General features: G+C 42.8%; 2 protein-coding genes across 3 annotated transcripts in view; both read right to left on the bottom strand.

The window, feature by feature from the left end:
* LOC139389681 (annexin A3-like) lies at window positions 1-18,089 on the bottom strand. 2 transcript variants are annotated; one of them, XM_071136564.1, is made up of 13 exons: window positions 18,035-18,089; window positions 17,173-17,220; window positions 16,114-16,201; window positions 15,085-15,182; window positions 14,544-14,657; window positions 14,356-14,446; window positions 14,127-14,206; window positions 13,968-14,024; window positions 13,469-13,562; window positions 13,296-13,391; window positions 5,770-5,828; window positions 5,475-5,597; window positions 1-264 (listed from the first exon to the last, which is right to left on the bottom strand). In XM_071136564.1, the coding sequence occupies exons 2-13, from the start codon at window positions 17,185-17,187 to the stop codon at window positions 205-207; spliced, it is 975 nt and encodes a 324-aa protein (XP_070992665.1). In that variant the 5' UTR covers window positions 17,188-17,220; window positions 18,035-18,089; the 3' UTR covers window positions 1-204. The 2 variants fall into 2 exon arrangements, with proteins under 2 accessions (XP_070992665.1, XP_070992667.1); XM_071136566.1 differs by lacking the exon at window positions 16,114-16,201 and having other exon boundaries at window positions 18,035-18,056.
* A 5,002-nt stretch (window positions 18,090-23,091) lies between these two features.
* LOC139389341 (extracellular matrix organizing protein FRAS1-like) overlaps window positions 23,092-27,929 on the bottom strand; it is a 342,095-nt gene continuing 337,257 nt past the window's right edge. Inside the window, exons 71-75 of the mRNA XM_071136017.1 lie at window positions 26,799-26,915; window positions 26,108-26,274; window positions 25,444-25,649; window positions 24,092-24,238; window positions 23,092-23,878 (exon numbers count right to left, since the gene is read on the bottom strand). Coding sequence (XP_070992118.1) covers window positions 23,204-23,878; window positions 24,092-24,238; window positions 25,444-25,649; window positions 26,108-26,274; window positions 26,799-26,915 — 1,312 coding nt within the window. The 3' untranslated portion in view covers window positions 23,092-23,203. The remainder of the gene's footprint in view (window positions 23,879-24,091; window positions 24,239-25,443; window positions 25,650-26,107; window positions 26,275-26,798; window positions 26,916-27,929) is intronic.

The raw sequence follows: 27,929 nt of genomic DNA, 5'->3' as shown, positions 1-27,929 counted from the left end.
TGGTAATAGTAGTAGTAGTAGTAGTAGTAGTAGTAGTATTAATATTGGTGGGTAGTAGTAGTAGTATTAGTAATATTAGTGGGTAATAGTAGTAGAATTAGTAGTTGTAGTAGTAGCAGTAGTAGCACCAGTATGATGCACAGGTATCTTCTGGCTGCAGTGTTGTGTTACTGTCTTAGTCGTCCCCTCCATAGTGTTGCATTGTTAATCGTCCCCTCCACAGATCTTCTTGAGACAGTCCCCATAGAAGTCAGATGTATCCGACTACAGACAGAAGAACACAACACAACCGTTCTGTCACACACCAGTGAGGACAAGCACACAAAACCTAACTCGGCTCCAAACAAATATATATATATATATATATATATATATATATATATATATATATATATATATATATATATATATATATATATATATATATATTTAGAGAAAATAGTTCATGTGTAGTAGGAATACATTGTAATTTATGACAGAAAAAGGTGTGTACACATTTTTACATTAACATTATAGACATTTAGCCGATGCTCTTATCCAGAGCGACTTACAATTAGTGTATTCATTCATCTTAAAGGGATACTTTAGGATTTTGGCAATGGGGTCCTTTTATCTACTTCCCCAAAGTCAGATGAACTCATACCATTTGTATGTCTCTGTGTCCAGTATGAGGGACGACAGAGGTAGTGTCACGAGCCAATGCTAACTAGCGTTAGCTCAATGACTGGGAGTCTATGGGTACAGTGCCTTGCGAAAGTATTCGGCCCCCTTGAACTTTGCGACCTTTTGCCACATTTCAGGCTTCAAACATAAAGATATAAAACTGCATTTTTTTGTGAAGAATCAACAACAAGTGGGACACAATCATGAAGTGGAACGACATTTATTGGATATTTCAAACTTTTTTAACAAATCAAAAACTGAAAAATTGGGCGTGCAAAATTATTCAGCCCCTTTACTTTCAGTGCAGCAAACTCTCTCCAGAAGTTCAGTGAGGATCTCTGAATGATCCAATGTTGACCTAAATGACTAATGATGATAAATACAATCCACCTGTGTGTAAACAAGTCTCCGTATAAATGCACCAGCACTGTGATAGTCTCAGAGGTCCGTTAAAAGCGCAGAGAGCATCATGAAGAACAAGGAACACACCAGGCAGGTCCGAGATACTGTTGTGAAGAAGTTTAAAGCCGGATTTGGATACAAAAAGATTTCCCAAGCTTTAAACATCCCAAGGAGCACTGTGCAAGCGATAATATTGAAATGGAAGGAGTATCAGACCACTGCAAATCTACCAAGACCTGGCCGTCCCTCTAAACTTTCAGCTCATACAAGGAGAAGACTGATCAGAGATGCAGCCAAGAGGCCCATGATCACTCTGGATGAACTGCAGAGATCTACAGCTGAGGTGGGAGACTCTGTCCATAGGACAACAATCAGTCGTATATTGCACAAATCTGGCCTTTATGGAAGAGTGGCAAGAAGAAAGCCATTTCTTAAAGATATCCATAAAAAGTGTTGTTTAAAGTTTGCCACAAGCCACCTGGGAGACACACCAAACATGTGGAAGAAGGTGCTCTGGTCAGATGAAACCAAAAGTAAACTTTTTGGCAACAATGCAAAACGTTATGTTTGGCGTAAAAGCAACACAGCTGAACACACCATCCCCACTGTCAAACATGGTGGTGGCAGCATCATGGTTTGGGCCTGCTTTTCTTCAGCAGGGACAGGGAAGATGGTTAAAATTGATGGGAAGATGGATGGAGCCAAATACAGGACCATTCTGGAAGAAAACCTGATGGAGTCTGCAAAAGACCTGAGACTGGGACGGAGATTTGTCTTCCAACAAGACAATGATCCAAAACATAAAGCAAAATCTACAATGGAATGGTTCAAAAATAAACATATCCAGGTGTTAGAATGGCCAAGTCAAAGTCCAGACCTGAATCCAATCGAGAATCTGTGGAAAGAACTGAAAACTGCTGTTCACAAATGCTCTCCATCCAACCTCACTGAGCTCGAGCTGTTTTGCAAGGAGGATTGGGAAAAAATGTCAGTCTCTCGATGTGCAAAACTGATAGAGACATACCCCAAGCGACTTACAGCTGTAATCGCAGCAAAAGGTGGCGCTACAAAGTATTAACTTAAGGGGGCTGAATAATTTTGCACGCCCAATTTTTCAGTTTTTGATTTGTTAAAAAAGTTTGAAATATCCAATAAATGTCGTTCCACTTCATGATTGTGTCCCACTTGTTGTTGATTCTTCACAAAAAAATACAGTTTTATATCTTTATGTTTGAAGCCTGAAATGTGGCAAAAGGTCGCAAAGTTCAAGGGGGCCGAATACTTTCGCAAGGCACTGTATCTGCTAGAAGGGCTTCATTGTCAAAATCCCAAAGTATCCCTTTAAGACAGTGTGACGACCCTCCCACTCTGTCTGCCGTATTCTCTCTTTGTTTCCTTATTAGGACGCTGGTGGGCGGAGTTGGGAGGGTCGTCAGCTACATGGGAAACACCTGGGCCCGGTGTCTCCCAGGATGAATACACCACTTCTCCATTCATGGAGGAGACTCTCTCCATGCAGACACACCTGGGCCCGGGTGTCTCCCAGGATAAATACACCACTTCCCCATTCATGGAGGAGACTCTCTCCATGCAGACACACCTGGGCCCGGTGTGTCCCAGGATAAATACACCACTTCTCCATTCATGGAGGAGACTCTCCATGCAGACACACCTGGGCCCGGTGTGTCCCAGGATAAATACACAACTTCTCCATTCATGGAGGAGACTCTCTCTATGCAGACACACCTGGGCCCGGTGTGTCCCAGGATAAATACACCACTTCCCCATTCATGGAGGAGACTCTCTCCATGCAGACACACCTGGGCCCGGTGTCTCCCAGGATAAATACACCACTTCCCCATTCATGGAGGAGACTCTCTCCATGCAGACACACCTGGGCCCGGTGTGTCCCAGGATAAATACACCTCTTCCCCATTCATGGAGGAGACTCTCTCCATGCAGACACACCTGGGCCCGGTGTCTCCCAGGATAAATACACCACTTCCCCATTCATGGAGGAGACTCTCTCCATGCAGACACACCTGGGCCCGGTGTGTCCCAGGATAAATACACCACTTCCCCATTCATGGAGGAGACTCTCTGCATGCAGACACACCTGGGCCCGGTGTCTCCCAGGATAAATACACCACTTCTCCATTCATGGAGGAGACTCTCTGCATGCAGACACACCTGGGCCCGGTGTCTCCCAGGATAAATACACCACTTCTCCATTCATGGAGGAGACTCTCTCTATGCAGACACACCTGGGCCCGGTGTGTCCCAGGATAAATACACCACTTCCCCATTAATGGAGGAGACTCTCTGCATGCAGACACACCTGGGCCCGGTGTCTCCCAGGATAAATACACCACTTCCCCATTCATGGAGGAGACTCTCTGCATGCAGACACACCTGGGCCCGGTGTCTCCCAGGATAAATACACCACTTCCCCATTCATGGAGGAGACTCTCTGCATGCAGACACACCTGGGCCCGGTGTCTCCCAGGATAAATACACCACTTCCCCATTCATGGAGGAGACTCTCTGCATGCAGACACACCTGGGCCCGGTGTCTCCCAGGATAAATACACCACTTCCCCATTCATGGAGGAGACTCTCTGCATGCAGACACACCTGGGCCCGGGTGTCTCCCAGGATAAATACACTACTTCTCCATTCATGGAGGAGACTCTCTCTATGCAGACACACCTGGGCCCGGGTGTCTCCCAGGATAAATACACCACTTCCCCATTCATGGAGGAGACTCTCTGCATGCAGACACACCTGGGCCCGGTGAGGAGACTCTCTCCATGCAGACACCTTTATAGATTTGTGTTTCTTGGTGGTTTTTTGGTTGTTTGCTTTAGCATCTTTTCAACACCCTGCATTATCACCTTCATGCATGCAAAACACTCACTTACACTACTGATTACACACACCATTGTATATTATACTTAGTTACTTATTTATTTTGTTACTCCTTATCTCCACATTGTCTCCCTTTTGTTACGGGCTTTGAGCCGGTTCGTGACAACAGCTAGGTGAGACAACAACATATCACAGTTGTAGCATGTAGATTTTTGATCTGTATTGCAGTTGACCATTAAAACCACAATCAGTATAGACACCCTTTAATTTAATAGAGTACAATGCCTGTCTATGGGTGAGCATGTCAGGACATTGTTTGTTGTTGTTTTTTTTTTAACCTTTATTTAACTGGGCAAGTCAGTTAAGAAACAAATTATTATTTGCAATGACGGCCTACACCGGCCAAACCCGGACGACGCTGGGCCAATTGTGCGCCGCATTATGGGTCTCCAAATCACGGCCGGTTGTGATACAGCCTGGATTTGAACCGAGGTGTCTGTATTGACGCCTCAAGCACTGAGATGCACAGGAGAAATACTGTAGATACTTGAAAGGTAGCAGAGTTGAGGACAAGCTCAATTTAAATTTGAACTCCAACTCTGACCATGGTACCGATAAGTTATCTAATGGCCTTTTCACAGTCTCGTGCTAAGCCAATCCGTACCAACCTGTGCGGGCTTGGGGATTTCCTTTTTAGTTTGTCCTGTTAGGGTTAGGGTGAGGATTAGGGAGAGGGCTAGCGTGAGGGTTAGAGGGAGGGTTAGGGCTAGCGTGAGGGTTAGGGTGAGGTTGAGGGTTAGGGTAAGGGCTAGCGTGAGGGTTAGGGTGAGGTTGAGGGTTAGGATGAGGGCTAGCGTGGGGGTTAGGGTTAGGGTGAGGTTGAGGGTTAGGATGAGGGCTAGCGTGGGGGTTAGAGTTAGGGTGAGGTTGAGGGTTAGGGTGAGGGTTAGGGTGAGGGCTAGGGTTAGGGTTAGGGTAGGGGTTAGGTGTAGGGTGAGGGTTAGGGTAGGGGTTAGGGTGAGGGTTAGGGTTAGGGTAAGGGTGAGGGTAAGGGTGAGGGTTAGGGTTAGGGTGAGGATTAGGGAGAGGGCTAGCGTGAGGGTTAGAGGGAGGGTTAGGGCTAGCGTGAGGGTTAGGGTGAGGTTGAGGGTTAGGGTAAGGGCTAGCGTGAGGGTTAGGGTGAGGTTGAGGGTTAGGATGAGGGCTAGCGTGGGGGTTAGGGTTAGGGTGAGGTTGAGGGTTAGGATGAGGGCTAGCGTGGGGGTTAGAGTTAGGGTGAGGTTGAGGGTTAGGGTGAGGGCTAGCGTGAGGGTTAGGGTGAGGTTGAGGGTTAGGGTGAGGGCTAGCATGAGGGTTAGCGTGAGGTTGAGGGTTAGGGTGAGGGATAGTGTGAGGGTTAGGGTGAGGTTGAGGGTGAGGGCTAGTGTAGGGGTTAGGGTTAGGGTGAGGGTTAGGGTGAGGGCTAGTGTGAGGGTTAGGGTGAGGTTGAGGGTGAGGGCTAGTGTGGGGGTGAGGGTGAGGGTTAGGGGGTGTAGTCTTACCTCGATGGCAGAGTGCAGAGAATAGCTATAAAGCTTCTTGAACTCTGCTCTGATGTCCAGCATGTCTATCTCTGACCGGCTGACCATGATACGGTTCAGGGTACACTCATCCGTTCCTCCGCCCTGAGACAGTGACCATATTAAAAATAAAGTAAATAACATATAAATGTAAGATTCTGACAGTGACATAACCACTGAAACTCTACCATGGAATTATCACCATTTCCTAACATGCAGTGACTATCACACAACAACGTGCTCATTGTATTTAACATAAAAAATATACTGTCTGTACCTTCATGCCTTGATGCAGGCGTTCAGCTAGGTATGCTGGGACATTCTTCACACATTTCACTAGAGGAGAGAAACAGCATGGTGGTGGTTATATATGGGTTAGGGTTAAGGTTATATATGGGTTAGGGTTAGGGTTATCTATGGGTTAGGGTTAAATATGGGTTAGGGTTAGGGTTCTATATGGGTTAGGGTTATATATGGGTTAGGGCTAGGGTTATATATGGGCTATATATGGGGTAGGATTAGGGTTAAATATGGGTTAGGGTTATATATGGGTTAGGGTAAGGGTTATATATGGGGTAGGGTTAGGGTTAGGGTTAAATATGGGTTGTATATGGGTTATCTATGGGTTAGGGTTATATATGGGTTGGGGTTAGGGTTATATATGGTTTAGGGTTACTGGTGGTGGTTATATATGGGTTATATATGGGGTAGGGTTAAATATGGGTTAAATATGGGTTAGGGTTAGGGTTAAATATGGGTTTATATGGATTAGGGTTAAGGTTATATTTGGGTTAGGGTTATAAATGGGTTAGGGTTTTATAAGGGTTAGGGTTATATATGGGTTAGGGTTATATATGGGTTAGGGTTATATATGGGTTAGGGTTTTATATGGGTTAGGGTTATATTTGGGTTAGGGTTATATATGGGTTAGGGTTTTATATGGGTTAGGGTTATATTTGGGTTAGGGTTAGGGTTATATATTGGTTAGGGTTATATATGGGTTAGGGTTATATATGGGTTAGGGTTATATATGGGTTAGGGTTTTATATGGGTTAGGGTTATACATCCATAAAGTATCACCAGAATTGTTTAAAATAAAATGTGTACACTCAATCAAAATTTGTTTCTGAACCAACCATAAATGTTCTCACTAGAGTTACATATGGGTTAGGGTTAGGGTTATATATGGGTTAGGGTTATTTAAGGGTTGTGTTAGGGTTATATATGGCTTAGGGTTAGGGTTATATATGGGTTAGGGTTATATATGGGTAAGGGTTATATATGGGTAAGGGTTATATATGGATTAGGAGTTCTATGGGTTAGGGTTATATATGGGTTAGGGTTATATATGGGTTAGGGTAATATATGGGCAAGGGTTATATATGGGTTAGAGTTATATATGGGTTAGGGTTATATATGGGCTAGGGTTATATATGGGCAAGGGTTATATATGGGTTAGGGTTATACATGGGTTAGGGTTATATATGGGCAAGGGTAATATATGGGTTAGGGTTATATATTGGTTAGGGTTATATATGGGCAAGGGTTATATATGGGTTAGGGTTATATAAGGGTTAGGGTTATATATGGGCTAGGGTTATATATGGGTTAGGGTTATATATGGGTTAGGGTTATATATGGGTAAGGGTTATATATGGGTAAGGGTTATATATGTGTTAGGGTTATATATGGGTTAGGGTTATATATGGGTTAGGGTTATATATAGGGTTAGGGTTATATATGGGTTAGGGTTATATATAGGGTTAGGGTTATATATGTGTTAGGGTTATATATGGGTTAGGGTTATATATAGGTAAGGGTTATTTGGGTTAGGGTTATATATGGGTTAGGGTTATATATAGGTTAGGGTTATTTGGGTTAGGGTTATATATGGGTTAGGGTTAGGGTTATATTTGGGTTAGGGTTATATATGGGTTAGGGTTTTATATGGGTTAGGGTTATATATGGGTAAGGGTTATATATGGGTTATTGTTATATATTGGTTAGGGTTATATATGGGCAAGGGTTATATATGGGTTAGGGTTGTATATGGGTTAGGGTTATATATGTGTTAGTGTAACGGTTTTCTTTGGGTGAAGTAGAGTCGGACCAAAACGCAGCGTGGCTATTGCGATCCATGTTTAATGAAACAAAGTAAACACGAATCAAATACAAAACAATAAACGTAACACGAAAACCAAAACAGCCTAAAAATGGTGCAAAGTAACAGAGACAGGAACAAGGACAATCACCCACCAACACACAGTGAAACCCAGGCTACCTAAATATGGTTCCCAATCAGAGACAATGACTAACACCTGCCTCTGATTGAGAACCATATCAGGCCAGACATAGAAATAGACAAACAAGACATCCAACATAGAATGCCCACCCAGCTCACGTCCTGACCAACACTAAAACAAGGAAAACACACACGAACGATGGTCAGAACGTGACAGTTAGGGTTATATATGGGTTAGGGTTATATATAGGTTAGGGTTATTTGGGTTAGGGTTATATATGGGTTAGGGTTAGGGTTATATTTGGGTTAGGGTTATATTTGGGTTAGGGTTATATATGGGTTAGGGTTATATATGGGTAAGGGTTATATATGGTTAGGGTTATATATGGGTTAGGGTTATATATGGGTTAGGGTTATATATGGGTTAGGGTTATATATGGTTAGGGTTATATATGGTTAGGGTTATATATGGGTTAGGGTTATATATGGTTAGGGTTATATATGGTTAGGGTTATATATGGTTAGGGTTATATATGGGTTAGGGTTAGGGTTATATATGGGTTAGGGTTATATATGGGTTAGGGTTATATATGGTTAGGGTTATATATGGTTAGGGTTATATATGGGTTAGGGTTATATATGGTTAGGGTTATATATGGTTAGGGTTATATATGGGTTAGGGTTATATATGGTTAGGGTTATATATGGTTAGGGTTATATATGGTTAGGGTTATATATGGGTTAGGGTTATATATGGTTAGGGTTATATATGGTTAGGGTTATATATCGGTAAGGGTTATTTGGGCGAGGGTTCTATATGGGTAGGATTATATATGGTTAGGTTTATATATGGTTAGGGTTATATATGGTTAGGGTAGCCTAGTGGTTAGAGCTTTGGACTAGTAACTGAAAGGTTGTAAGTTCAAACCCCCGAGCTGACAAGGTACACAATCTGTCGTTCTGCCCCTGAACAGGCAGTTAACCCACTGTTCCAAGGCTGTCATTGAAAATTAGAATTTGTTCTTAACTGACTTGCCTAGTTAAGTAAAATTTAGGGTTATATATGGTTAGGGTTATATATGGGTAGGGAAAATATAGGTGTTAGGGTTACTGGTGGTGGTTATTTGTGATGATAAAAGTAGTAGTCCAATTTATGCAAATAGTTGTAATTTTTTGCTTAACTTTAAAACATGATCAGTACAAGCATGGCACAGGAACTGTTATAGGCCTATTTCTATTTTGCCCTGTTTATCAAAACTTGTCAATAATCAACAGACGCGCTTTCTTGATGTCTATAGTATTCTCTCTGGTATGCAATCTGGTTTCCGCTCAGGTTATGGATGTGTCACTGCAACCTTAAAGGTCTTCAATGATGTCACCATTGCCCTTGATTCTAAGCAATGTTGTGCTGCTATTTTTATAGACATGGCCAAGTCTTTTAATACAGTAGACTATTCTATTCTTGAGGTCCCGGCTAAGAAGTATTGGTGTCTCTGAGGGGTCTTTCGCCTGGTTTGCTAACTACCTCTCTCAAAGAGTGCAGTGTATAAAATCAGGAAATCTGCTGTCTCAGCCACTGTCTGTCACCAAGGGAGTACCCCAAGGCTCAATGCTAGGCCCCACAGTCTTCTCAATTTACATCAGCAACATAACTCAGGCAGTAGGAAGTTCTCTCTTATCCATTTATATGCAGACGATACAGTCTTATACTCAGCTGGCCCCTCCCTGGATTTTGTGTTAAACGCTCTACAACAAAGCTTTCTTAGTCTCCAACAAGCTTTCTCTACCCTTAACCTTGTTCTGAACACCTCCAAAACAAAGGTAATGTGGTTTGGTAAGAAGAATGCCCCTCTCCCCACCGGTGTGGTCACTACTTCTGAGGGTTTAGATCTTAAGGTAGTCAGTCACCTCATGTAAGTACTTGGGAGTATGGCGAGACGGTAAACTGTCCTTCTCTCAGCACATATCAAAGCTGCAGGCTAAAGTTACATCTAGACTTGGTTACCTCTATTGTAATCACTTCTCTTTCATCCCAGCTGCCAAACTAACCCTGATTCAGATGACCATCCTACCAATGCTAAATTATGTAGACATCATTTATAGATTGGCAGGTAAGGGTGCTCTCGAGCGGCTAGATGTTCTTTAGCATTCGGCCATCAGATTTGCCACCAATGCTCCTTATAGGACACAACACTGCACTCTATCCTCCTCTGTAAACTGGTCATCTCTGTATACCCGTCGCAAGACCCACTGGTTGATGCTTATTTATAAAACCCTCTTAAGCTTCACTCCCCCCTATCTGAGATATCTACAGCAGCCCTCATCCTCCACATACAACACCCGTTCTGACAGTCACATTCTGTTAAAGGTCCTCAAAGCACACACATCCCTGGGTCACTCGTCTTTTCAGTTCGCTGCAGCTAGCGACTGGAAAGAGCTGCAACAAACACTCAAACTGAACAGTTTTATCTCGATCTCTTCATTTAAAGACTCAATCATGGACACTCTAACTGACAGTTGTGGCTGCTTTGTGTGATGTATTGTTGTCTCTACCTTATTGCCCTTTGTGCTGTTGTCTGTGCCCAATAATGTTTGTACCATGTTTTGTACTGCTACCATGTTGTGTTGCTGCCATGTTGTTTTCAGGTTGTGTTGCTACCATGCTGTGTTGTCATGTGTTGCTGTCTTGCTATATTGTTGTCTTAGGTCTCTCTTTATGTAGTGTTATGTTGTCTCTCTTGTCATGATGTGTGTTTTGTCCTATTTTTATATATATACATATTTTTAATCCCAGGCCCCCACCCCCCCGCAGGAGGCCTTTTGGTAGGCCGTCATTGTAAATAAGAATTTGTTCCTAACTGACTTGCCTAGTTAAATAAAGGTTAAACAAAAGAAAATAATGAATAAAATAAAACACATAATAACACAGCTGTGTTGGGGCAGTAGTTTACCAATGGCCCCCAGTAGAATACAGCTGTGTTGGGGCAGTAGTTTACCAATGGCCCCCAGTAGAATACAGCTGTGATTGAGCAGTAGTTTACCAATGGCCCCCAGTAGAATACAGCTGTGATTGAGCAGTAGTTTACCAATGGCCCCCAGTAGAATACAGCTGTGTTGGGGCAGTAGTTTACCAATGGCCCCCAGTAGAATACAGCTGTGATTGAGCAGTAGTTTACCAATGGCCCCCAGTAGAATACAGCTGTGATTGAGCAGTAGTTTACCAATGGCCCCCAGTAGAATACAGCTGTGATTGAGCAGTAGTTTACCAATGGCCCCCAGTAGAATACAGCTGTGTTGGGGCAGTAGTTTACCAATGGCCCCCAGTAGAATACAGCTGTGATTGAGCAGTAGTTTACCAATGGCCCCCAGTAGAATACAGCTGTGATTGAGCAGTAGTTTACCAATGGCCCCCAGTAGAATACAGCTGTGATTGAGCAGTAGTTTACCAATGGCCCCCAGTAGAATACAGCTGTGATTGAGCAGTAGTTTACCAATGGCCCCCAGTAGAATACAGCTGTGATTGAGCAGTAGTTTACCAATGGCCCCCAGTAGAATACAGCTGTGATTGAGCAGTAGTTTACCAATGGCCCCCAGTAGAATACAGCTGTGATTGAGCAGTAGTTTACCAATGGCCCCCAGTAGAATACAGCTGTGATTGAGCAGTAGTTTACCAATGGCCCCCAGTAGAATACAGCTGTGATTGAGCAGTAGTTTACCAATGGCCCCCAGTAGAATACAGCTGTGATTGAGCAGTAGTTTACCAATGGCCCCCAGTAGAATACAGCTGTGATTGAGCAGTAGTTTACCAATGGCCCCCAGTAGAATACAGCTGTGATTGAGCAGTAGTTTACCAATGGCCCCCAATAGAATACAGCTGTGATTGAGCAGTAGTTTACCAATGGCCCCCAGTAGAATACAGCTGTGATTGAGCAGTAGTTTACCAATGGCCCCCAATAGAATACAGCTGTGATTGAGCAGTAGTTTACCAATGGCCCCCAGTAGAATACAGCTGTGATTGAGCAGTAGTTTACCAATGGCCCCCAGTAGAATACAGCTGTGATTGAGCAGTAGTTTACCAATGGCCCCCAGTAGAATACAGCTGTGATTGAGCAGTAGTTTACCAATGGCCCCCAGTAGAATACAGCTGTGATTGAGCAGTAGTTTACCAATGGCCCCCAGTAGAATACAGCTGTGATTGAGCAGTAGTTTACCAATGGCCCCCAGTAGAATACAGCTGTGTTGGGGCAGTAGTTTACCAATGGCCCCCAGTAGAATACAGCTGTGATTGAGCAGTAGTTTACCAATGGCCCCCAGTAGAATACAGCTGTGATTGAGCAGTAGTTTACCAATGGCCCCCAGTAGAATACAGCTGTGATTGAGCAGTAGTTTACCAATGGCCCCCAGTAGAATACAGCTGTGATTGAGCAGTAGTTTACCAATGGCCCCCAGTAGAATACAGCTGTGATTGAGCAGTAGTTTACCAATGGCCCCCAGTAGAATACAGCTGTGATTGAGCAGTAGTTTACCAATGGCCCCCAGTAGAATACAGCTGTGATTGAGCAGTAGTTTACCAATGGCCCCCAGTAGAATACAGCTGTGATTGAGCAGTAGTTTACCAATGGCCCCCAGTAGAATACAGCTGTGATTGAGCAGTAGTTTACCAATGGCCCCCAGTAGAATACAGCTGTGATTGAGCAGTAGTTTACCAATGGCCCCCAGTAGAATACAGCTGTGATTGAGCAGTAGTTTACCAATGGCCCCCAATAGAATACAGCTGTGATTGAGCAGTAGTTTACCAATGGCCCCCAGTAGAATACAGCTGTGATTGAGCAGTAGTTTACCAATGGCCCCCAATAGAATACAGCTGTGATTGAGCAGTAGTTTACCAATGGCCCCCAGTAGAATACAGCTGTGATTGAGCAGTAGTTTACCAATGGCCCCCAGTAGAATACAGCTGTGATTGAGCAGTAGTTTACCAATGGCCCCCAGTAGAATACAGCTGTGATTGAGCAGTAGTTTACCAATGGCCCCCAGTAGAATACAGCTGTGATTGAGCAGTAGTTTACCAATGGCCCCCAGTAGAATACAGCTGTGATTGAGCAGTAGTTTACCAATGGCCCCCAATAGAATACAGCTGTGATTGAGCAGTAGTTTACCAATGGCCCCCAGTAGAATACAGCTGTGATTGAGCAGTAGTTTACCAATGGCCCCCAGTAGAATACAGCTGTGATTGAGCAGTAGTTTACCAATGGCCCCCAGTAGAATACAGCTGTGATTGAGCAGTAGATAACCAATGGCCCCCAGTAGAAGACAGCTGTGATTGAGCAGTAGTTTACCAAGTAGAATACAGCTGTGATTGAGGGGCGGCAGGGTAGCCTAGTGGTTAGAGCGTTGGACTAGTGACCGAAAGGTTGCAAGTTTGAATCCCCGAGCTGACAAGGTTGTTCTGCCCCCTGAACGAGGCAGTTAACCCCACTGTTCCTAGACCATCATTGAAAATAAGAATGTGTTCTTAACTGACTTGCCTAGTTAAATGAAGGTAAAACAAATAAAAAAAATACCAATGGCCACCAGTAGCTCCTCTAGATCCCCAGACATCTCTCCCTCGATGCTCTCCTGCAGACTCTTCCCACTGATGGTCTTGTATTCCACCAGAGCTACACAACAACATGACATCACAGGTCAGACATAAGACAACAACAACAATGTTGTGCATTAGGTCAGATATCTTTACTTTGTCTGAGTTGAGGTATGCTTCTCTGACACAGGATGTCGATGAACTTGGACTCGTCTGTCACCCACTTCTTCTCCCCTGCGTTGTAAAGAGTCTGACGGAGGGAATAAAGAAATATTTTTTTAGATGTGTTTCACAGAGATGGAAATGGTGTTATAAATGTCATTGTAAATGTTATTATACATGTTATTATAAATATTATAATAAATGTTATTATACATGTTATTATACATGCCTTTATAAATGGTGTTATAAATGTTATTATGCATGGTATTATAAATGGTATTATTGATGTTATTATAAATGTTGTTTTAAATGTTATACATGTTATTATAAATGTTATTATAAATGTTATTATAAATGTTGTTTTAAATGTTATTATACATGTTATTATAAATGTTATTATAAATGTTATTATAAATGTTATTATACATGTCATTATAAATGTTGCACCCTAATAACTGTGTCATAACACCTGAGAAACAACAACTCACAGCACCTTAGCATCCTCTTTGGCCTTGGCTGCATCCACATGTGTGTTTTCATCCCGCTTGCCCTTAGTTTAGAGACAAACCATATTGAGATATTTATAGCAGGCCCATTTTTATAGACAACAACAGCAACTACAGATCCTACGTTTTGATTGGGCTCACAATACCTCGGCCAGAATGAGAATAGCTTTAGCAAATTCTCCAGAAGTCTCCTTCTTCAGGTCCAAGGTCAACTTCTTCTCAGTTTCTATGAAAGAAAATCTGTTGCAATGTAAACCTGTCTCCACGGCAACTATCAAATCGTCTTAGCATCATCTGATGATGTCATCTCCGTCCGAATTGATTGGTTGAAACACACAACTGAGCCTAGCCATGATTACACTGATCAATTCTTACGTTTTAAATAAGCATCGGAAATCTCTTTCATTTGTTTGTTGGATCTCGTGGCGAAGATTTCTATCAAGACACTGTCTTTAGTCCCAACTCCCTGCAACACATTCGTCTGGTGTTAGTGTTGAGTACAAATGAAGTTAAATAAAGAAATGATTTGTTTAGGGAGGCAAGAAAAACGTGAAAAACGTCACCTTCATGGCCTTGGTGACTTCCTGGCAGTCATAGATGGCAGGGGGTGTGACCAGCGCGACCAGCAGGTCCTCAAAGTGACCATGGGTGTCCCCTTCTAAGTCCTCCACCAACGTCTACAGGAAGACAGGTAGACAAGTGGTCATACACACAGAGAAAGAGAGAGAGAGAGAAAGAAAGAGAGAGAGAGAGAGACATACAGAGCGAGAGACAGAGGGAGAAATAGAGAGAGAAATAGAGAGAGAGAGAGAGAGAGAGAGAAATAGAGAGAGAAATAGAGAGAGAGAGAGAGAGAGAGAGAAAGAGAGAGAGAGAGAGAGAGACATACAGAGCGAGAGACAGAGAGTGAGAAATAGAGAGAGAAATAGAGAGAGAGAGAGAGAGAAAGAGAGAGAGAGAGAAAGAGAGAGAGACATACAGAGCGAGAGACAGAGAGGGAGAAATAGAGAGAGAAATAGAGAGAGAGAGAGAGAGAGAGAGAGAGAGAGAGAGAGAGAGAGAGAGAGAGAGTTGTAACCCTGGTAGAAAGAGTTGAGTTCTTACCTTGCCAGGGGCTTCTTCTTGGTAAGCTTTACAGATGAGCTGACGTTGACCACTACTCCTCTGAGTTAGAACATCTATTAAGGTCTTCTCGTTTGTACCTGCAGACAAATCCCACAAGGCTGGTTGGCTATACAATAGAACCGATCTACACCGCAACGAATTAGGGAGAATTTAGAAGTACTAAAACAGGCCAGTATTTGAGAGATCTAAAACAGGCCAGCATTTGAGAGATCTAAAACAGGTCAGTATTTGAGAGATCTAAACAGGCCAGTATTTGAACCCAGGTCTATTCTAGAAGGGGCCAGTATTTGAACCCTGGTCTATTCTAGAAGGGGCCAGTATTTGAATACAGGTCTATTCTAGAAGAGGCCAGTATTTGAACCCAGGTCTATTCTAGAAGAGGCCAGTATTTGAACCCAGGTCTATTCTAGAAGGGGCCAGTATTTGAACCCAGGTCTATTCTAGAAGGGACCAGTATTTGAACCCAGGTCTGTTCTAGAAGGGGCCAGTATTTGAATCCAGGTCTGTTCTAGAAGGGACCAGTATTTGAATCCAGGTCTGTTCTAGAAGGGGCCAGTATTTGAATCCAGGTCTGTTCTAGAAGGGACCAGTATTTGAATCCAGGTCTGTTCTAGAAGGGACCAGTATTTGAATCCAGGTCTGTTCTAGAAGGGGCCAGTATTTGAATCCAGGTCTGTTCTAGAAGAGGCCAGTATTTGAACCCAGGTCTGTTCTAGAAGGGGCCAGTATTTGAACCCAGGTCTATTCTAGAAGGGGCCAGTATTTGAATCCAGGTCTGTTCTAGAAGGGACCAGTATTTGAACCCAGGTCTGTTCTAGAAGGGGCCAGTATTTGAATCCAGGTCTGTTCTAGAAGAGGCCAGTATTTGAACCCAGGTCTGTTCTAGAAGGGGCCAGTATTTGAACCCAGGTCTGTTCTAGAAGGGGCCAGTATTTGAACCCAGGTCTGTTCTAGAAGGGGCCAGTATTTGAACACAGGTCTGTTCTAGAAGGGGCCAGTATTCTTTACCTAGTCCCTTCATGGCCTTTCTGAGAGCCACAGCGTCATCCTTTGCGTTGAAATCTGCCTTGGGCTTGATGCTCCCTCTCTCCCCGGTCTGCACACAAAATAAACCAGTTTATATTCAAATTTCACAAATGAAAACAATGTCACATTCGACTTCTGTCAACGTGAGAACTGGTAAAACTCTGCATTAGGTTGGGGAGTCCATGAGACCTTCCAGGTCATTCAATAGTCCAGAGATACAGACACACAGACGGTGAGTCACAGGTTTGTGCTATTGTTCGCTTCAGGTGTTTTATGCCTATTAAAACTGAGGTGGCCTATCCCTCGACTACTATCTATTTGTACATTGTAAATATACCCAAGAGTGTTCAAAACATTAGGATCCCCTTTGTTAGAGTTGCACCCCTTTTTTGCCCACAGAACAGCCTCAGTGTCAAAATAACTTCCACAGGGATACTGTCCCATGTCGACTCCAATGCTCAACAGTTGTGTCAAGCGTTCCACAGGGATACTGGCCCATGTCGACTCCAATGCTCAACAGTTGTGTCAAGTTGGCTGGATGTCCTTTGGGTGGTGGACCGTTCTTCATAAACACAGGAAACTGTTGCGCGTGGAAAAAGTCAGCAGTGTTGCAGTTTTTTGACACACTCAACCCTGTGCGTCTGGCACCTACTTCCCAGTTCAAAGGCACTTCAATATTTTGTCTTGCCTTTCCACCCTCTGAATGGCAACACACCCTCTGAATGGCAACACATACACAATTGTCTCAAGGCTTAAAAAAACCTTTTAACCTTTAACCTTTAACCTGTCTGCTCCCCTTCATCTACACTGATTGAAGTGGATTGAACAAGTGACATCAATAAGGGACCATATCTTTCACCTGGATTCACCTGGTCAGTCTGTGTCATGGAAAGAGCAGGTGTTCCTAATGTTTTGTACGCTCAGTGTATAATTTTTGTAGTTTTATGCTTTATACAAAGTTATCTTAAAAGTTATCCGAAAGGTAATTCATATGAATTGCCTATTTTATTATCAACGCATGCATCATACTAGTGATCTTACCCATAAAGTTGCCATTTCAATGGTGATGTGGACCAGTGATGTCTGTATCTGGTGAGATAAAGACATTCATCACGAAATAGGCCACTTCTCTTACCATATTACAGTTTTAAAAAGTGATAGAGCACAGTAGTCTAAAACACCAAAAGTTAACGGGGAAAAAAATACAATAGAATACAATAAAATACAATAGAATACAATAAAATACAATAGAATACAATAAAATGCAATAGAATACAATAAAATACAATAGAATACAATAAAATACAATAAAATACAATAAAATACAATAAAATACAATAGAATACAATAAAATACAATAGAATACAATAAAATACAATAGAATACAATAGAATACAATAGAATACAATAACATACAATAAAATACAATAAAATACAATAGAATACAATAGAATACAATAAAATACAATAGAATACAATAAAATACAATAGAATACAATAGAATACAATAACATACAATAAAATACAATAGAATACAATAAAATACAATAGAATACAATAGAATACAATAACATACAATAAAATACAATAGCATACAATAAAATACAATAGAATACAATAACATACAATAAAATACAAATAGAATACAATAAAATACAATAGAATACAAATAGAATACATTTGAATTCGTCAGAGCAATGTCAAAAAGAACTGGAGATCAAAAACGGTGTTCAGCAGTCGAGTCGATCTCAGCATAAAGTACAGGCAAGATCAATCACATCACATTTTCATAGAACAGCGAGGAAAATCACTTCTAGCGAACGTCAATACACAGCATTCGTCTACGTCCTTTTCGTAAGACAAAACAATCTCGCAAAAATAAATGTATTCTAGTGATTCTTACCTGAAGTTTAGCTACCACTCAACACAATAGTCAACAGCAGAAATCTTCCGCGTCGTAGTACCACACCTTTACCTGAGCGGAGGTGTAGCCTCCCGGTGCTTCCCATTGAGGAAATGATGTCATCCCCCATGGAGAACAAAAGATGACCTTTTGAACAGGCCCACGTTTGATACATTCCATAGATTACAGCTCTTCTCTATCAAGTATGACTCTGCTAATTCACTTTGGATTGAATCGTCAAAATGCTGATTTAAAATGTTGAATAGTATTGGTACCATGTCAGAAGTGCAATTCTAGAACACTGTTAGCCTGTATATTAATCTAGAACACTGCTACCCTGTACATTAATCTAGAACACTGTTAGCCTGTATATTAATCTAGAACACTGTTAGCCTGTATATTAATCTAGAACACTGTTACCCTGTACATTAATCTAGAACACTGTTACCCTGTATATTAATCTAGAACACTGTTAGCCTGTATATTAATCTAGAACACTGTTACCCTGTATATTAATCTAGAACACTGTTACCCTGTATATTAATCTAGAACACTGTTACCCTGTATATTAATCTAGAACACTGTTAGCCTGTATATTAATCTAGAACACTGTTACCCTGTATATTAGTCTAGAACACTGTTACCCTGTATATTAGTCTAAAACACTGTTACCCTGTATATTAATCTAGAACACTGTTACCCTGTATATTAATCTAGAACCCTGTTACCCTGTATATTAATCTAGAACACTGTTACCCTGTATATTAGTCTAGAACACTGTTACCCTGTATATTAGTCTAAAACACTGTTACCCTGTATATTAGTCTAAAACACTGTTACCCTGTATATTAATCTAGAACTCTGATACCCTGTATATTAATCTAGAACACTGTTAGCCTGTTTATTAATCTAGAACACTGCTACCCTGTACATTAATCTAGAACACTGTTACCCTGTATATTAATCTAGAACACTGTTAGCCTGTATGTTAATCTAGAACACTGTTACCCTGTATATTAATCTAGAACACTGTTACCCTGTATATTAATCTAGAACACTGTTACCCTGTATATTAGTCTAAAACACTGTTACCCTGTACATTAATCTAGAACACTGTTACCCTGTATATTAATCTAGAACATTGTTACCCTGTATATTAATCTAGAACACTGTTACCCTGTATATTAGTCTAAAACACTGTTACCCTGTATATTAATCTAGAACACTGTTAGCCTGTATATTAGTCTAAAACACTGTTACCCTGTATATTAATCTAGAACACTGTTACCCTGTATATTAATCTAAAACACTGTTACCCTGTATATTAATCTAGAACACTGTTACCCTGTATATTAATCTAGAACACTGTTAGCCTGTATATTAATCTAGAACACTGTTACCCTGTATATTAGTCTAGAACACTGTTACCCTGTATATTAATCTAGAACCCTGTTACCCTGTATATTAGTCTAAAACACTGTTACCCTGTATATTAATCTAGAACACTGTTACCCTGTATATTAATCTAGAACACTGTTACCCTGTATATTAATCTAGAACACTGTTACCCTGTATATTAATCTAGAACACTGTTACCCTGTATATTAGTCTCTGACCACTAACTACTGGTTAAACTGACCACTACTGGCCTCACAGAAACAACCCAGTTGACAAGGCGTGTGTTTAACAGTTTTATTAGTAAAAAGGCACCGAATACAGGCATCATATCCATAGCATTGGAATTAGTTCCATAAATGACAGCACCAAAAAAACTCCAACTTCCCACTGTTTTATTGATAGGCACACAGTTCTATGAAATATGAGAGGGGGGGAGAGAGAGAGAGAGAGAGGGGGGGGGGGGGAGAGAGGGGGGGGGGGGGGAGAGAGAGAGAGGGGAGAGAGGGAGGGAGAGGGGAGAGAGGGAGAGAGAGAGGGAGAGAGAGAGGGAGAGAGAGAGGGAGAGGGGAGAGAGGGAGAGAGAGAGGGAGAGAGAGAGGGAGAGAGAGAGGGAGAGAGAGAGGGAGAGAGAGAGGGAGAGAGGGAGAGAGAGAGAGAGAAGGAGAGAGAGAGGGAGAGAGAGAGAAAGAGAGAGAGAGAAAGAGAGAGGGAGAGAGAGGGAGAGAGAAAGAGAGAGAGGGAGAAAGAAAGAGAGAGAGAGGGAGAGAGAAAGAGAGAGAGGGAGCTATTGACAAATCAATGACACACAAAACTGTTTTCTGCAGAACATTCAGTGCTGTGGGATGATCAATCAGCCGTAATCAATCAATCAATGATTGGTTGTGTTATAACACTTACACACTTACACACCACAAATGTTATACATAATTTTAACAGATGATTGGCCAAACATACAGTAATAAATGATATGGGTAATAAATGATATGGGTAATAACATGATATGGGTATTAACATGATATGGGTATTAACATGATATGGGTATTAACATGATATGGGTAATAACATGATATGGGTAATAAATGATATGGGTAATAACATGATAATAATGCATACTGCAATATCAACAGTTAAATAATTATGTGAATGAACATAGGTAATGTCCCAAATGGCGCCCTATTGTTTATATGGTGCCCTATTGTCTATATGGTGCCCTATTGTCTATATGGTGCCCTATTGTCTATATGGTGCCCTATTGTCAAAGTAGTGCACTACAAAGGGAATAGGATGCCATTTGAGATGTAACCATGGTGTTGTGGGATTGAACGTGTATGTACATCACAAATATATAACTGAGGCATTTGGGGTGTTTTGGCACACAGAAGGCAAGGCATAAAATAAAACAGACACTTGTATAAAATATGACAATTTAACTGTAACATATTCAAATGATGAATTACAAGAAATCAGTTCTGTTATAGTCATAATCACAAGGCTACAGCAGCATCCAACGGGAGTGAGTGAGTAGGCAGGTGGGCACCAACGTAGCTAGGCTATCTACTCTACAGTGGTCGTATTCTATTGTGGAATATCTATTCACTCGTTATCTATGTCAGATGATTATTACAATCATTCACTGATGGAGTTCCACTTTTTACCCTTTTGGTGAAAATACTTTGGACTATTTGTATGGATTTGTAAAAGCATGAGACAGTACTGCATGGAATGGCACTTGTAGAAAGGTGTTGAGCTTTTTTGTCTGAATAAAATAACAACATAGCGGCTGCATTTACACAGGCAGCCAAATTCAGATCATTTTTCACAATTATTTTTTTTTTTGACCAGCTCTGAAAAAAAAATGTGATGTGATTGGTCAAAAGATCAGAATTTTCTGCCTGTGTAAACGTAGCCAGTGTGCATCCAAAAAAAGACACCCCTATTCCCTAGTGGACTACTTTTAACTAGGACCCATTGGTGCACCATAAAGTACAGATCAGTGTTTCCCAACTCCAGTACTCCCAACAGCTCAATGAGTTGAATCAGGTGAGTTTGTCTGGGGCTACAACAATAATGTGGGCTTTTGGGGGTACTGTAGGACTGGAGTTGGGCTTTTGGGGGTACTGGAGGACTGGAGTTGGGCTGTTGGGGGTACTGGAAGACTGGTGTTGGGCTGTTGCGGGTACTGGAGGACTGGTGTTGGGCTGTTGGGGTACTAGAGGTTTGGAGTTGGGCTGTTGGGGGTACTGGAGAACTGGAGTTGGGCTGTTGGGAGTACTGGAGGACTGGAGTTGGGCTGTTGGGGGGACTGGAGGACCGGAATTGGGCTTTTGGGGGTACTGGAGGACTGGAGTTGGGCTTTTGGGGGTAGTGGAGGACTGGAGTTGGGCTTTTGGGGGTACTGGAGGACTGGAGTTGGGCTTTTGGGGGTACTGGGGGACTGGAGTTGGGCTATTGGGGGGTAAGGGAGGACTGGAGTTGGGCTGTTGGGGGTACTGGAGTTGGGCTGTTGGGGGTACTGGAGTTGGGCTGTTGGGGGTACTGGAAGACTGGTGTTGGGCTGTTGCGGGTACTGGAGGACTGGTGTTGGGCTGTTGGGGTACTAGAGGTTTGGAGTTGGGCTGTTGGGGGTACTGGAGAACTGGAGTTGGGCTGTTGGGAGTACTGGAGGACTGGAGTTGGGCTGTTGGGGGTAGTGGAGGACTGGAGTTGGGCTTTTGGGGGTACTGGAGGACTGGAGTTGGGCTTTTGGGGGTACTGGGGGACTGGAGTTGGGCTATTGGGGGGTAAGGGAGGACTGGAGTTGGGCTGTTGGGGGTACTGGAGTTGGGCTATTGGTCGTAAAGGAGGACTGGAGTTGGGCTGTTGGGGGGACTGGAGTAGGGAAACACTGGTATAGGGGATAGGGTGTCATTTCAGACACACTATATTACTAGGCTGGATCTTAGTTCCACATGCAGAGAACTTAGTTTGAGGAGAGAGTGTGTTCATGGATTAATTGCACTTGAAAATATATAAATTACAACACTACTCATTCAGTTGTGGGCAGAAGACCATAACACGCCATAGGCCAACATCCTAAGGTTTTTGTGCAAATCTTCCATTGAAATGAATGAATGATGAACGAAAGTGGAGTTAGGATTGGGGTCCTGACTGTGTTTAATACTTTCATAGATGTCATATTATGGCACTGCGATTAAATAATGCAGCCGAGCTATAACTGAACTATTCAAATTATTCAAGACAAGCCGGGAGCAAAGTGCTACCATACGTTGATCATGTTGGCGTTGTTGTTGTCATGGAAACATAAAGCGAAAAACAAGGCAGCAGATTTCCCTTGACCGATTCCAAACTCTCTAGTCGTTCAACAACGATGACAAGTTGAAAACTAAAGAGACCCAAATAGATTCAAATAATGACACAATCAATCATGTTTTACGCCATAGTTTGATAGTTGTTCACTCGTTTCCCTATTCCTGAGGTAGCCCAGTTCTGAAATGATTTTAATAAACGCTGCATAGCTGGCCGTCAAAAACAACTCTTCCCTTTTATCTCTCATCACGGTTATATAAAAATACATTAACAAACTATATTTTATTCCAGAAGTACAAACAAACGCTTTTTAGAAAATGACATTTCTTTTAGATGTCTCGTAAAATACTCCGGTAGATGTTTCCCCTTGAGTAGAACTGTTACTTCTACTAGTTCAACGTTGGCAAACCCGAATGGGGAAATGATCTAGCCAGGGTAAACAATGGTGGGAGGTGGTGGGGATCCTCAGACCTCGGTGCCGTCGTTGTGGAGGTTGTTGTGGAGCTTGACCTCCAGGTTGACCTGCTTGACTTTCGCCCCTCCGTTGACCTTTGCGCCTCTGTTGACCTTGGAGTTGACGTTGTCGTAGTTCCGGTTGATGTTGATGTTCCTGACAGTGCAGTGTTTAGAGCTGAAGTTCTTCTCCAGGGTCCTCTCCAAACACACCTCTACTTTGGTGTTCAGAGGGTACTCCTCCGCCATCTGGGGTGGCTTCTTCCCAGCCGATCGTCGGCACTTCCTGAAGAGTAAACATGAAGCGAGCAGGACGAGGACCATTAGGGTTAGTGCGGCCACGCCCCCGCCCACCGAACCGCCCATCTGGGGGTTAAAGGTTGAGGCAGCGGGGACCTCGAGGCGGAGAGTCTTCATGTTGGTTCCGTTCTTCGTCTGGTCACCCTCGTTGTCATATATCAGAGACTGGTCTAGAGTGAGACGTCCGCTGTGGTCAACAAGGTCCCGGCGAGCACGGCTGTGGCCGATGCTTTGGCTCAGCCGGTTGACCAGATCCCGGCGAGTCCGCCCCCCGCCGCTGCTGTGGGTGAGCTGATAGGTCAGAGAACGCTGAATCCTGGGGCCGGATATGGACTCTGGACCAATCACGTAGATCACCTGAAGGTACCACTGATGCCCCGCCTCCACCTGTCAATCAAAAGAGAGAGAGTTACCATGGAGATAAATCAGATCAATCATTTTACTTCTCTGAGAGTTACCCTCAAACTTGAAGACCTTTTTTGAAGGGTACCTAAGGCCTTCATAACACATTTACAACTCATATATAATGCATTTATAAGCAGTACATTATCATTTAATAAATCATTACAGTTAAGTGGATAAGTCTTTGTCTTCGCTGACCTTGTACAGGGCATCAACTTTCATGGTAAATCCATCAACACCAGGTATGGCTGTCATGGTCTGTAATTCGGTGATATCCGACGCAAAGTTGGCTTCGAAGGGAACGTCATGGAAGTACCTGTCACAGACGTCAGGCTGCTTCCGATCCTAAAGGAGAGACGTTACAACACCGTTATTTCCAACTCATCCAGACACTATCAAATCAAACGCTAGCATACATGCTAACAAAGGCCAGCTAACTGCTGGATGTAGGCTATAGATGCAGATGTGGAAGGTACATTAGTCCATTTGTTGTTTAAATCTCATTATAAACTGGTTGGTTTGAGCCATGAATGCTGATTGGCTGACAGCCGTGGTAATGACAAAACATGTGTTTTTACTGCTCTAATTACGTTGGTAACCAGTTTATAATAGCAGTAAGGCACCTTGGGGGTTTGTGGTATACGGCCAATATTCCACGACTAACGGCTGTATGCAGGCACAACGTGTTGCGTTGTGGATAAGAACAGCCCTTATCCGTGGTATATTGGCCATATACCACACCCCCTCAGGCCTTATTGCTTAAGTAAAGCTTGGACTTTCAGTTGTAGTTTCAGTAAAATGTGTAGTTTCAGTAAAATGTGTAGTTTCAGGAAAATGTGTAGTTTCAGTAAATTGTGTAATTTCCAGCATCTGTGACAATAGCCTGCCATACACCCATTATTGTAAACGTTAGCATAAACGATCCAGCAATACGATACCAGAGCAGTGATTTGTACACCAATAAGATTCCTCCTATTTGAATAGCTCAAAGTCTTATCTCTTTAAGGCCATGACTACGCCCTGAGCGACGTGGATCAAACCAGTCCAGCAGGTCACATTGGTTGGCTGTTTACGTTGGGTGACATACCACAAGACAAACCAAAAAGGTCACGGGTCAACTATGTGACTCAAACTGGTGGTGCAAGGAAACACTTAGGTTGTGGGTTCAACTTGCGAAGGGATCAGATTTATAAAAGAAATGCGCAGTACGCACTCTGTGATACAAAACAGACACAAAATATACCCTCTTTACAATATATGTAAATCTACAAACAGTTTGCACTGATTATCAGTGTTTTGAAGCATCTCAGGAAGCACATTCATGTGACATGGACATCTTCTGAGATGTGCAGCGCGGACTGTGAAAAAAAAAACAAGACAACCTGGAACATCACCAATATCTCCAACCACTACAAGAGGACAATGGGAGTTGAATAGAAACTATACAATCATAGAGATGAATAGAGGGCACACTTTGCCAGAAAACCTGTATTAGAATGGGCAGCTCCATAGGACGCTTGACCTCTTTCCATCACAGTAGATATACATACCAGGATCAGGAACCTGTGTTTGAGCTGTTTGTTGGTCTGGATGCAGCCGTACTGAGGGCCCTCGTTGTACAGAGTCCCCGTGGGATCGAAGAAGGGCACGTATCCATCCCGTCCTGTACACAGGTACACCTTCTCCAGCTGCAGCTTGTAGGCTGAGTTCAGGTTCTGCTCTGGGTTCCACAGCACCCTGCCATACAATGTCTGGCCTGTAGGGGCAGCAGAGAGACAATACTGTAATAAACAGCACCCTGTTGTATAGTGTCTGGCCTGTAGGGGCAGCAGAGAGACAATACTCTAATAAACAGCACCCTGTTGTATAGTGTCTGGCCTGTAGGGGCAGCAGAGAGACAATACTCTAATAAACAGCCCCTGTCATACAGCATCTGCCCTGTAGGGGCAGCAGAGAGACAAGTTGTGGATGACTGGATATAAGGGCCACACATTTTGAACCCAGTGGCATCACAGACATATGGGCAAGCGGGGTAAATTGAGCCATGTTTTCTATTTTCCGTCACTGTGGGAAATAGTGAAATAGTGTATATTTTTTACAATATCTTTGTGTAAGTCGGGATGTTTGGTCGTGTAGATAACGGGTAATAGCTCAACTATCCCCGTTCTCTTTAATTGGGTCTGCCCTGTGACTTGTGTGGAACGGTTATTGTACCCATAGAGAAGGCTCCCTTGTAGTCCATCTCAGCCATGGACATGTCAGCGACGGCCGGGTCCATCATGAACACCTTCTCATTGTTGCACAGCTGAAACTCTGTGTTGAGGCTGTACACGACAGGCACCGGTCGGTTGGTCTGCTGGAAGGCTATAGGTAGTTGGAACCTGGGAGAGATTACATTACGTCAGGTTCTTACCGAATATGTCGAGCATGGCCATATGAAACAGGTCCTAGACTGGAGCCTTGAGGAACACCACGACATATGTTTGAGTGACATATTTAACCAAATCAACCATATCTTTATTTGCCAACCAATTGTCAAGATAGGAGCATGGCAACAGTGTATGGACCTCACTAAGAAGTGTATGGTGGCTGTGGAGGGACATACTTATCTGGGGCCCTCACTAAGTAGTGTATAGTGGCTGTAGAGGGACATACTTCTCTGGGGCTCTCACTAAGAAGTGTATGGTGGCTGTGGAGGGACATACTTCTCTGGGACCCTCACTAAGTAGTGTATGGTGGCTGTGGAGGGACATACTTCTTTGGGGCCCTCACTAAGAAGTGTATGGTGGCTGTGGAGGGACATAATTCTCTGGGGCCCTCACTAAGAAGTGTATGGTGGCTGTGGAGGGACATAATTCTCTGGGGCCCTCACTAAGAAGTGTATGGTGGCTGTGGAGGGACATACTTCTCTGGGGCGTGGGCTGTGCAGGACAGAGGCTTGTCTCCAGGGTCGGTCCATGGTTGGGTTGGCTGCACGGTACAGGGGATCAGAAACACTGTGTACTCTCCAGAGTAGTCTTTCCTGGAACACAACAAACATTATGGTAAAGCTCCTCTAACAGAGACGCTTCTGAATCACACTTACATGATGTTTTAACCTTGCCCTGAGACCTGACGACGTTTACATTAGGTCCCCAGGCTAATGCCTAGGCTTTAACTTAGCTCAGCAGGCTAACACTGTTTTGGCATGCAGAAGACACAGGTCGGAACAAAAGCTTACACATCGAGTAACCCTTACTGACCTGATGTAAGTAGAGGTGGCCCTCAGAGCAGGTAGGGAGAATCAAAGGACTGGGTATATCTATTAATATATATATCTATAACTGTACATTACAGTATGTCTGTTTACTGACCTGCTGTAAGAGGAGATTGCTTTCCAGAGCTGGTAGGGAGAATCAAAGGACTTGGAATATCTATTTATCTATATCTATAACTGTATATAACAGTATGTCTGTTTACTGACCTGCTGTAAGAGGAGGTGGCTTTCCAGAGCTGGTAGGGAGAATCAAAGGACTTGGAATATCTATTTATCTATATCTATAACTGTATATAACAGTATGTCTGTTTACTGACCTGCTGTAAGAGGAGGTGGCTTTCCAGAGCTGGTAGGGAGAATCAAAGGACTTGGAATATCTATTTATCTATATCTATAACTGTATATAACAGTATGTCTGTTTACTGACCTGCTGTAAGAGGAGGTGGCTTTCCAGAGCTGGTAGGGAGAATCAAAGGACTGGGTATATCTATTAATATATATATCTATAACTGTATATAACAGTATGTCTGTTTACTGACCTGCTGTAAGAGGAGGTGGCTTTCCAGAGCTGGTAGGGAGAATCAAAGGACTTGGAATATCTATTTATCTATATCTATAACTGTATATAACAGTATGTCTGTTTACTGACCTGCTGTAATAGGAGGTGGCTTTCCAGAGCTGGTAGGGAGAATCAAAGGACTTGGAATATCTATTTATCTATATCTATAACTGTATATAACAGTATGTCTGTTTACTGACCTGCTGTAATAGGAGGTGGCT

Source organism: Oncorhynchus clarkii, chromosome 30 (assembly GCF_045791955.1).
Source record: "Oncorhynchus clarkii lewisi isolate Uvic-CL-2024 chromosome 30, UVic_Ocla_1.0, whole genome shotgun sequence".
Lineage (NCBI taxonomy): Eukaryota > Metazoa > Chordata > Actinopteri > Salmoniformes > Salmonidae > Oncorhynchus > Oncorhynchus clarkii.
Note: the sequence above shows the minus strand (reverse complement) of the source record. Positions and strands in the feature narration are given on the sequence as shown.

What these genes read in the sequence shown, in the direction of transcription:
- LOC139389681 (XM_071136564.1), bottom strand. An exon ending in TTCCGATGCTTATTTAAAAC is followed by an intron (nt 14,207 to 14,355) that starts GTAAGAATTGAT and finishes TTTCTTTCATAG; the next exon opens with AAACTGAGAAGAAGTTGACC. An exon ending in GCCTGCATCAAGGCATGAAG is followed by an intron (nt 5,598 to 5,769) that starts GTACAGACAGTA and finishes TCACTGTCTCAG; the next exon opens with GGCGGAGGAACGGATGAGTG.